General features: G+C 35.2%; 1 protein-coding gene across 1 annotated transcript in view; it reads left to right on the top strand.

Moving 5' to 3' along the window:
- The window catches only part of KLHL1 (kelch like family member 1), a 201,434-nt gene that overhangs the window by 112,860 nt on the left and 76,119 nt on the right, over window positions 1-12,455 (top strand). The window contains exon 5 of the mRNA XM_050331657.1: window positions 10,379-10,591. Within this exon, the coding sequence (XP_050187614.1) occupies window positions 10,379-10,591 (213 nt within the window). The remainder of the gene's footprint in view (window positions 1-10,378; window positions 10,592-12,455) is intronic.

The raw sequence follows: 12,455 nt of genomic DNA, 5'->3' as shown, positions 1-12,455 counted from the left end.
AATCAAAAGGGATGTATGACATGAATTACTCAATTAAACATTCTAGATAATTGTATGGAAAAAGAGAAAATCATGAAATAAAGTGACCTTCTGGACAGTAAAAATTACTAAGGATAGTAAAAACCACAGACTGTCTCTAAGAAGTTGCAAAAAGATCCTGTAATCATAAGCATATAATGTCAAATAAAATCAAATAGCAATAAGTTAAAAATATTGGAGCTGGAGAAATCGTCTGTACACATTTAATGATGGGATCTCAACTAGCTGTCTTTATCAGAGAGGGAAAAAATACAAGCACCTTTATTTATTGAGTTCTGCTATCTGCTTATGAGAATGTTTGCTGAAGACACAGAGTGGTTGCAAAGGGAGTTCCGGGGAGTATTAGAAAAGGAGCAGAGGATAAAACAGGAAACAAAGTCTTACTGTGCTCCATGTTTTTTGTTTGCACCTTTCATACTGCATATAGCTGTAGTTATCTAATCTCACAAAGAATATATGAAAATTAAAAATCACTGAAAAAAGGATCAGTGATGACTGCATCTAAGTAGATGTGTGAGTATGTTCTACAGAGTAATCTGAAGTCTGAATCTTCTGCCATCCAGTTCAAATAAAAATCCTACAGTTTAGGTTTTCCTTTTCATGGGAAGAAGCTTGTGAGGTGAAGCTGGTGAGTGTACATCAAAACAATCCAACATCAAAACAACCAACAATGAGACACAACTATAAAGTTCCTTCCCCTTCCTAATAAAGAACTTATCCTAAGAAATTAATGCATATCACAGTTAATTGCAGCATAAGATTATTTGATGTAAACATACAGTCTTGGAGAGAATGAAACAAAATGCCTGTTCCTTCCGAATTTCGAATTTCCAAAGCATCAATAAAACAAGACTAACTGTCAGTTTAACCAATACTATGTGCAGGATGACAAATGTTTTATAATTTCATTTCAATCTGAAATTTGGCTTTTGGGATTTACATAGTAAGTTAATATATTTTCATTATTAGTTTAATAGTTTTTAAAGTGTTTTGTCAAACAACTTAATGTGATAAGTCTTCAGGAGGCTTGTATCTTGACAACCACTTAAGAGCTAAATACAGTGGTTATTTTAGATTATAGTATGTACCATTATTATTAATATATACCATTATTTTGTTGGAAAGAGCATGGAAATCACCATAGTTAATGGTCAGACATCTTTGTGTGAATCATTCTCTTTTGTGAAATACTGTGGAATACAAAAAATTTCAGTCATCTAGGAGAGGACCTATTTCAATTGACTTTGTGCCCTAACTGATCCTTTAGCATTAATGTGGATTTAATAATGTGCTTGAGGGTTTTAAGTGATGTCAGAAAGTAATAACCATATGAGTTTGTTCAAACGTGCTTATAGAGTGGAAGTCTATGGAAGTCCCCTTTCAAGTGAGAGGTGTTCTTTCTCACAATTCTTCCTCTATTTAAATGTTTGTCTAATTTGAAATATATTTTCTTCTTTCATAGTAATAAAAATTCTTAGGAATGCTTCAGTTTGTGCTAGATGTTAATTGAAAGGTATATCAGAGTTCAACAATGAAAAACAGAGTGTGTGAGATGGTGATTCAGGCACATAACTCAGGCATTTCCTGAACTTTGTATTTTCCATATGACGAGCTTTTTGTTTTCTGTAATGCTTTTGGAAGGTATAGCTTTTTCAATACAGTGATTTACTATAAATTAATCAGAAATGCTACGGTGTTCTTATGTCTCTGCTATGATACTTTAAATATTTGGTTTCAGTTGAAATGAATACTGAATCTGAAATATTAACATAAACTAACATTTTTAAACACTTTCCTCAAACAAAACTAACTGAAACATTCTCCAACAACAGCATACATGACATGACACAAAACACATATGCTTTCAGATGCATAATGAAGGTAAAAGAAACAGAGTTGTTGCAAATCTTTATAGTGTGGAGAGTGACAGAGCAATGCATTTTTCCTTTATGATCTTGCAATTCCTCTTGGCTGCATTTTGATTTCAGTGGCTAAGTAGTGTGAGGATAGGTCAGTGACTGATTATGAGATTACCAGTATATTTTAGGTGTTATCACAAGAAAAAGTGTTAATGATTAAGTATCTTGCTTTCACTCCTGAACATTACAATATGGTGTTATCAGAGACAGTACTGTGAATGAATTGTAAAAGCAAGGCTATAACCAGTCAGCTTTTTTGAGTTATTAAAGATCCAAGAGATTATTTTGAGGTTTTTAAGTTTTGGTGCTAATGGGCTCATTAATCAGAGTGAGAAATTCAATCAGTATGTATTAGTAGAAACCGGACAAGTTCAAATGGGATATTAGACACACATTTTAATGTTCAGATTGATTACTTCTGAAAGCTACTGTGAAAGAGGCAAATTATCCATCTCCAGATGTCTTTGAGATGATGCCTTTATAGGAAGCAATCTTCAGTGAATCAGATGTTATTAGGTTCAACAGAAGGGTAACTGGGTTGAAACAAAACTGAAAGGGATTCCAAGGCAGCTTCTTGCTCGGGGAAACTGTTCAACACAAAGCTGGGAGAAATGGCTGATACCCCAGAGTGCTGTGCAGCCCTTCAGAAGGACCTTGAAAGGTTGGAGAGATGAACAGAGAGGAACTGTCTGAAATTCAATAAGCGCAAATACAGGTTCCTACACCTGGGGACTAATAAGCATACACACCAGTACAGGCTGGGCGCTGACCTGCTGGAAAGCAGCTCTGCAGAGAAAGACCTGGAGGTCCTAGTGGACAACAGCTCTCCGTGAGCCAGCAGTGTGTCCTTGTGTCCAAGAATGTCAGCAGAATCCTGGGATGCATTAGGAAGGGCATTACCAGCAGGTCAAGGGAAGTGATCCTGTCCCTCTGCTCAGCCCTAATGAGGCCACATCTGGAGCACTTTGTCCAGTTCTATGCTTCTCAGTACAAGAGAAGCATGAAACTCCTGGAGTGGGTCCAGCAGAAGGCTATGGAGATGATTAAGGGACTGAAAGCATCTCTCTTATGAGGAAAGGCTGAGGGAGATGGGACTGTTCAGCCTTAAGAAGAGGTGACTGAGAGGGGATCACGTCAATGTATAAGTATCCAAAGGAAGAGTGTCAAGAGGATGGAGCCAGGCTCTTCCTGGTGGTGCCAAACAATGGGACAAGAGGCAATGGGCCTTTCTTGTCAGAAACTGATGAACAAAAAGTTCCCCCTGAATATGAGGAAGAACTTCTTACTGTGTGGGTGACCCTGCATTGGAGCAGACTGCCCAGAGAGGTTGTAGAGTCTCTGTCACTGGAGATATTAGTGTACCATATGGACACAATCATGTGCAATGTGCTCTAGGATAATCCTGCTACCCTGCTTGAGCAGGGAGGGTGAACTATTTGGTCCTTCCAACCTTAACCATTCTCTGTTTCTGTGAAGGCACTTCATGTAATCGCTTTTGTAAACTGCATCCTAAGTTATTACACTGGTTCTAACCAACCTACTCCTGTTCCTATCCACTGGAAATCTGTTCTAGAGCTTAATGCTTTAATAGCAAGATTATTTTTTTGTGATTTCCAGTTTTCTTTTAATCAAATTTGGGTTAGGTGAGGTTCCTGATAAACTTGTTACCCTCCATTTTTCTTATTTTTCTTTTCTGTGCCTGTAATCAATGTAGCCAAGACAAGTGCTCCATTAGGATATAAAAGTAGGTGATCCTTTACATAAACCAAAATTATCATAAATCCAAAAGTTATCAACATTATTCTCATACTGAGTCCAAACCACAGCACTGTACCAGCTACTAAGAAGGAATTGAACTCTATCACAGCCAAAAGCAGTACAGTAGTGAAGAAACAAAAGTCATTCTAAAAGAGTAAGAAAGCGAGATTGACATGATGAATACTTCCCTGGAGTGTTATAATTTAAACCCTGAATATTGTCCTTCTGCTATCTACGTGAGAAGGGTTTCATTCCTGCTGTGTAAACAACACAATTTAAAATGCTGGAGCAGCTTCTATTTTCCATACTTGGGAAGTGCTAAGGGTAAATCCTATACAAGTAAAAGCAAAGCAAGACAATCACTAGAGTCAGTAAAAGTGTGTATCCACGCTATACAATACTACACTATTCTGAGAGTTTTCATTGTGACTCTATATTTTTACTACTTGCAGCCTTTTCAGTCCAAAATGCATCTGGATGATTCACAGTGATGATCTGTTTTGCTATTTACTTGAAACTGTGCTGAAAACCCTTCCAGTGACAAATATATCAGTCTGGGCCTATTCAAGTCACAGAAGAGAAGCATTTCAGTTTTTTAGGTCCCCAAAGTGTGCTCCCTCATTCTATTAACTTTATTTTGGGAGGGTAAATAATCATTAAAAAAGACACCCCTCTCTCCTTCCCCCGCCCATCCCCCTCTCCCCCCCCCAAAAAAAAAAAAGAAAGGAGGAATAATGAATAACAAGAAAATTGGTTTCCAGGCTGCTAGAGTTCTATTTTTCCTAGATACCATGCCAGGAAGAAAATGTTATGCATACACTGAGGCTTAACATCGAGAAGTTCCAAGATTTGTAGGATACAGGACCTGCCAGAACAGTGTTGGAAGATTGTTTCAGTCAGGGCGAGCAAGATGTCCTCATCCATCTAGCAAGTTGTATATCTTTTGTGTACAGGTTTAGGCTTCTTGAATCTTCTTAGATGTGAAAAAGAGTAGTGCAGGATAGGATGTGGGAGACAAGATCCTTCAGGAACAGAGGAACCAAAAATTAATCATACTGACACTGCTTGAAAGTTTTAGCCAGTTTATTGTGATAAACGAGCATATCAGCAAATATCTATGAGCAACTGGTTCTGAACTACATTTAGATCATTAAATCCCACAATACCACATTGAATTAGACAATGAATTAGACTATAGTATGGCTTATTCTGCAGCCTCACATCCTAAAACCAAATTATTTTTATTTTTAAAAATTAATTTAAGAGTTGTGAGTAAAGTATTTAGATTGTGGAACACTTAGTTATCTAGAAGTCTCTATTAAGATTTCAATATGCTGTGTGAGCTGGTGTCCACAGTCACAGTCTCTTCTATCCTCAACCTGCTGACTGCTCTCCTCAAAAAGCAGCAGTCGCTGGTCTCTCTTCCCACTGACAAAGTTCTGAGGAACATACACATATATATATGATTTATTTCCACTATCCTTTGAACACCTCAGCCTTTATATCTATTCTGTAATCTGATGTTGGAAGAAACATACAGCTCTTTGGATTACATGGAGGTCACTCTCAGATATCATCTGAGATTTGGCTAGAGATTCAGGTTACTAGCTAGAATCTGGGATTTGGCTAGAGAACCAGACCATAAGCATATTAATAAATACTGGGCCTTTGTCTAATGGGAGTTCAGGAACCTGAAAAGACCATTCTCCTTAGGAAAGAAGTTACACAATAGGACAGGGGGTGTAGTCTTGTAGGATACACAGCTGATATGGAAAACTGGGTTTAAAAACAAGAGGGTTGAATTCAATGTAACACAGCAGCAATAATTCCAGAGTGAAAAAGTTTGAAACTTGACCAAAATTAAAATTTGCTCCCATGTCTTTAGCACTTGAGGAAGTATACCATATTATTTAGATTGGAAATCAGAGTCACTATTTATTCATTTATTTAAATGTTCTCATGAGAACTTAGGGTCTGAACCAAAAGCTGTGTGGGTTTAAAATATTCATGGACATTAGGTATGTACTAATTAAGTGAAGACCTAGTATCTGGATATCTTTTTTTTTTTCAACATTAGTTTATGTGGTTTTCATTTTTGTATTGATAAGGCCACAGCATCAAAATCATGAAAATGTAAAAGATTTTAAATAAGACCCTTTTATGACCAGAACAAAAAAACCTGCTAAACATTTTACCTCCATGGCAACTCTGATGTAACAGGTTCTAAATAGCACTCTCAGGACATGGCATTCTTTGTCAACATATGAAATTATTTAATATTTTTCAGGTTCTTCCTTACAACTAGTACCTGCTGATTAGTGAAATCAATGACATAAACATCAATGAGAACTAACTTTTGCAAGATAATTTAATTCCATGTGAAATAATGATCATTACAAGTCAAGATTAAAAAAACCCAACCCTAATTCATTTGTATTGGGGACATTTTTATAAAGATACATGCCATTAAATTTCATTTGGTAGTAGTTTAATTTTATTGTGTTCCTGTGATGCATGATCTATCAGATACTCAAGTGCTTGCTTATTTACCTTTGAATATAGATACATTTTGTTTATGTGGCTTTACTGTTCTAATACTTCATGGTCATTTAATTCTAACCCTGTGTGCAACTGAAAAGACTTAAAAGTGAAACAGCTCTATCACGGAAATGCTATAACCCCACAGCAAGGGTTATTGCATGGCCATTTTATGAAAGTGAAAGAGCAATCAAGTGACACATAAGTTTCTTCAAGCAGGTTCAGCGACTTTTATACTTTCTATTGTAAGCTACTTTTTCTGAATTAAAAGCAAAAATCCACTACTCCACTTAATTACAACATTACAGCTTTTGCTGAAGGGAAAGGCTAAGTGAATGACTCATGCAGAAGAGGCATTAGTTACAGCCCAGTTGATCTTATGAGACTTATGGGACAGTGAAGACCAGATCTACAAAGCTTCTTGAGTCTCAGAGTCGAAAATTACAGGTCCTGAAAACTCATAGAACTCTGTCACATAACCTTGGGCATGCTTTAACGTTCAGCACCCTTACTCTTGCAATTAAGATTTATCAGCCCATGAGGACCTAAACATTCCTGAAAGCACTTCACTAGAGCAGGATGAGAGGAAATGGCCTCAAGTTGTGTCACGGGAGGTTGACATTGGATATTAGTAAAATTTTCTTCACTGAAGGGGTGGTCAAGCATTGGAACAGTCTGCCTGGGAAAGTGGTCAAATCACCATCCCTGGAAGTGTTCAAAAACCATCTAAATGAGGTACTTAGGGACATGGTTTAGTCGTGAAGATGGCAGGGTTAGGTTAATGGTTGAACTTGATGATCTTAAGTCTTTTCCAGCCTTAATGACACTATGGTTCTATAACTGTGCAGCTCAATTCCTATCTTGCACTATAATTAAAATTTATTCAATTTATCCTGAAAATTTTAACTAGTAGATCACAAACATCTGTTGAATCCTGTTCCCAGAACTGCAAAACTGAAGACTAGTCACAATAAAAAAAAAACAAAATAAAAAAGGGAGATATTTTTCCACAATAAGAATATGAGAAATTATTTCTGCTGTTATAAAACAGCAAGCCATTGAAATATACTTTGCTGTTCTGAAAGAAATTAACCTCAAGAAATTAAAATGTTACCTAGCAAGTGTTAAGCATTCAATAGTCAATTTAGGAAATACTAAGGACTTAAAGGAGAGAGTTTTTAGCTCTGAAGGTCAAGAAATGGGATTTTATTGCTGCTATTTATGTATTTTATATATATATATATGTATGACTATGCCATATAAATGTGTGTGTGTATATGTATATATGTATATATATAAGTTATATGGTTATGTAAAGAATTTTTATTAAATGTCATTTTCTACAATACTGATGGAGAATTAGACATGAAAATACAACAGGAAATAAGAGTAAGTCCAGATGTTTAGAAGAAGAGATTTGAGCTTATATGTTTTGTCTGAAAACATTACTAATTGTACTTTTGGTCAATGGTCAATCAGTACAGAGGCTAGAATAAGTTCTTAGGCACATATACAAATAAAAAGATTAAAATGATAAAAAAAACTTAATAAAACCTAAAATTATTATTCTGAAGTTAGAGCTCCTGCTTTGAATGTTATTCTTAATTAAAGTTCTGTGAGTTCATTAAATGTGTTCCACTATCACAATGCTTCTCTATAATATTAGGTCTTCAGATTAATATGCTATTGCAAAGTTGGTTCCTATTAAGAAGGAGATTTATATTTTTTTCATAACGAAATTTAATGTCAGTTTAACCAGGTTTAATTAAACTTTGGCCTTTAAATCATTTTATTGAGAAGTGCAATGAAATTTTCTGAGTTTTATGGCTTTTTAATTAAAATTAATTTAACCGACTTGTGGTTAAGTGCCTGCAAACTAGTTCCCTTACATATCCAAGCTATCGTGCAATGTTCTACTCACGCAATTTATCAGGATTTAATGGATTAAAACATGTTACATAAAAATCTATTGTTTAGGGACATATTGACATTTAATCTAGTAATTTAAAGAACTGAGTCATGTTTTAGTCCAATTATCTCTTATGTTAAGTTAACTTAACAGCATGGTTTATACAGTTCATGACCACATGAACACCTTTGACTGTCTTTGTGTCAGCATCCCACTTTGGGTGTGTATATAAAGTTAAAAAGTAACTCATTGAAAGTTAAGTTTTACATATAAAAGTATTTGCATTCATAGTTATAAGCATCATTTTCAGCTTTATCTAATTTATTCTATCTGCACGTATGCATTTCATCTGTAATTACTTTACATATTTCAAAGAACTTCTGTCTGCCATGATTTGTCATGTCTGTGTCTTCTTTATTAGTCTCTGCTACCTTATATAAAATAATATGCAGTTAATTTTTAATAAATTCATTTAAGCAGTAAATTAAAAAAAATATTAATTTGGAGAACTGAAATAGGAATTTCCTTCTATTACTTGGGATGGAGGAGGACAACACGTGACACACTACAGCCAGAGTATAATTCTGATGTTATAAGACTTTCACCTTTTTTTCTGAATTTGTTATAATGACCTAGACCCAAACAAGCAATTATAGACAGCATTGATTTGGATTTTGATATGCTAAGAACTGAATCAAGTAGGTGTAGCAGTGGAATTATCCACTTCCCTCAGTTTTGATGTTCTTACACTTGATGACTGAAGTTTTGTCATTCCTTCCCTGCTTCTTGTCTTACTCTCACAAAGTCTATTCAAAATAGCATTATGAAATTCATTATTATATTTTATCTATTAGCTGTTATAACTTACTGCTCCTTTTATTGCTTTTTATATTTTTTGGTTTATATATAAAAAAGGGGTCTTTTTCGTGTGCCTCCTGTATACAGCTACTTCACTTTCATCTCAAAATTGTCTATGAATCAAGAATTTTCAATTTCTCCTTGGAGATCAGGCACTCTAAAAGAAATGTTTGGAGAAAAATACCCTGCAAAACTGTGATTCTGTTGTGTCCTGTTAATGTTGTAGTTCAGGGAGTGCTTAATTCAATCCTTAGGATTCAGTCAACTAAATGAAACTTTTTTATTTAGTTTATATGTTTTATGTAACTTATATAGTTTAGATTTAATTTTTGTGTGTGTGTATCAACCAGGAAAAGGTTAATTTTGCAGTAGCTGGGAGGGGGCATAGCTAAGAAACAGGTTATTCTTTACCACTTCAGGTCATTGTTGGGGACAAAGGGAATCTCTTGAGAGGAGAAGGGGTTCCATCAGTTGAGTGAATGAGGTGGAGGGAGCTGTCCAGTATTGTCTATTGTCAGGGGTGGGGTGGGTGGTATTCCTTCCTTCTATCCTCTCTCATTAGTATTGTTGCTGTCACTATTCATTTTCTTATCTCATTGCTGATTCCAGTAAATTTTTCTTATCTCAGCTCCTGAGCTTTGCCTTTTGTGCCTCCAGTTCTCCTCTTCAGCTTGCCCCAAAGTGGGAGGGAGAGGGGAAAGGCAGGGAAGTGAGAGAGCAGCAAGTGGTTTGGAAAGTCTTGCGGGGAGCACTGAACTGCTGAGTACCAGCCCTAAACCATGATGGTATTATAAATTTAAGTACTGTGAGACCTTAATTACTGTATACATTTTGAATGTTAACTGGATGTTAACAATCTGTTCTAAACAAATTCAAGAAATAATGCTAAGTTCAGGTATTGATCTTCCTCTCAGCCTTGTCATGTGTGTAGGCAGACATCATCTGGGTATTGATAATATAACTGTATATGACTGACAAGTTATTTAAGAAATAGATCAGACAGTGAAAAATATGGGAAAGTGTAGTATGTCCATATAAAGATTTACAATATATTGAATGTGCTGATTTACAACTGAGTTTATAAAATTTTCAAATATAGCCTTTACTAGTTCTGGCAATTCTTAATTACAATATTACCGTATAGTCTCCATATTTTTCTCTGAATATATTGATATATGAATTGCAACTACAACTGTTGAACTCATCCGTGGTTTGTTTTTTTTTCATGATCTGTAGGAACATGGCCACACATGTCTGGGTATGGCAGATACAGGCTAACCCTATGGTCCTATTAGCTATGGCATCTGTTTCATTTTCTTGCAGTATTACTGAATCTGAAATACTTTCTTCTTCTTAGGAGAATATAATGGAAGTTATAAGAAATCAAGAATTTTTGCTTCTACCAGCTGAAGAGCTACATAAACTTCTTGCTAGTGATGATGTGAATGTTCCTGATGAAGAGACCATTTTCCATGCCTTAATGATGTGGGTGAAGTATGATATGCAGAGACGATGCAACGACCTAAGTATGCTACTTGCTTATATCAGATTACCACTTCTTCCACCTCAGGTATTTTTACAATTATGTAATAATAATAATAATAATAATAATAATAATAATGATAATAATGATGATAATGATAATAATAATATTATTGTGTTATTGTGAAAACTGACATCAGTTTATAATCTGCAACTGCTGAATACTCTGTATGTTTAAAAGAACACCTGTTCAGAATTAGAAAAAATTATTGATAGCCCTTAACCCTGAGTGATCTCAGTAAATTTGAGGAACGGGCCAACAGATATGCAAGAAGGGCAGAGTTGTAAAACTGAAGAAGAGCAACAGCAGATTTCATAACCTGCTAAGAATGGGAGGCGGAATAGTAAATATTCTCAGGGAAAAAACAGCCAAACAACAACAACAAAAACAAACAAACAAACAAAAACCAACAAAAACCCAAACACATGGGGCTTATGATGGATACTGAGCTATGAGTCAACAGTATGAATGAGGAAAATTGTATATTGTTCTATAGCAGGAAAAATTCCATCAGCAGGCCGTATGAAGTTATTATTCATGTAATACCTGGTACTGGTAAGTCTGCACCTGGAACATTGTTTCCAATTTTGTACTCCACGATTCACAAGGCATAGGAATAAATTGGAAAAGGTCCAGGGATGGACTACCAAAGTGGTATATCAGCTAGGGAAGGAGAAACTGAAGAAGTGGTCTTGTTCAGTCTAGTGAAGAAGAGGCTAAGCAATGACCAAATAGCAACTTAAGACCTGAAGGAAAGATCATGGAACCAAATTCTTAAGAGCACCTCAAAATGTAAGAAGAGGAAAACACCCCAACTTGTAACATGGACAGTTCAGATTGGACATTGGCTTGAGGGGAATCACTTGGAATGCAGTGAACAAATGCAGCTATTTTTTCAAAGTCTAAATGATCTTTTTCACTGAAGGTTTTCCTGAATTCCTAAATGTACTGTTGGCACTAGCCCCGATTTGAGAAGTTAATCTAGTTGCCCACTGGAGGTCCTTTGGATCTCCCTTCCTATGAATGCTTCTATGAATCTCTGACTCAGACTTCAGTTTCCTTTCTAATTTTTTTAGACAACTAAATAGCAATTTTCTTCCAGGTTTCCACACTATCATTCTCCTTTCATCTAGTGTATTGAATCTGGCTGGAGTGGAATAAACTTGTTTTATGGCAGCCCATATGGTGCTGTGCTTTTTACTTATGGTTAAAACAGTGTTGGTAATACAGATATGTTTTGGCTATTGCTGAGCAGTGCTTCTACAGATCAGAGGGTTGAGTGTTTTTGTTTTGTTTTACATTCTAATATAAAATGTGCAAAGGAAAAAGTCAAATATAACAATTTTAAAGGTTTAATTGTCAAAAATGAGCTTTTTATTTTTCAACGTCTATACCAATTGAGAAGGTCACACACAACACTGTGCATAATTACAGTGTTTTAAGTGTTGTTTTTTTTAATCTACCAAGCACTTACAAAAAGTATCTTAACTTGTTCACACACCATTCTCACCTCTAGCTCTTATTGTGTAGAATAATCATGAAAGCTTTATTGGTTGTTGGTCCCTGCACTAGTTCTGAATAATAATTTTCTTTCTAATAATATAATTTTCTTCATAATTTATAAACTTCTTTATAATTACTATCTTCAAGATCTACCAATAAGTTAATGAGTTAAGTGAGGCTATTAACAGTAGTCAGATGAAAGGAGTACAACTTTTTTACTTGTTCTGTAAATTGCTGAAAGTTATGAACGAATTAAAAAGTTTACTTTCCTTTTCAATAGTCTTATGTAAAATATTAGGTTATGTATGTATGTATGTATGTGTGTAAGGTATGTAATGATCTCATTCTTATCAGAAAGGTTCCCTTTCTCATGAAAGGCTGGACCACA

This window comes from Myiozetetes cayanensis, unplaced genomic scaffold, assembly GCF_022539395.1.
Source record: "Myiozetetes cayanensis isolate MyiCay16 unplaced genomic scaffold, myiCay2020 scf5-8, whole genome shotgun sequence".
In the NCBI taxonomy this organism is placed as follows: Eukaryota; Metazoa; Chordata; class Aves; order Passeriformes; family Tyrannidae; genus Myiozetetes; species Myiozetetes cayanensis.
Note: the sequence above shows the minus strand (reverse complement) of the source record. Positions and strands in the feature narration are given on the sequence as shown.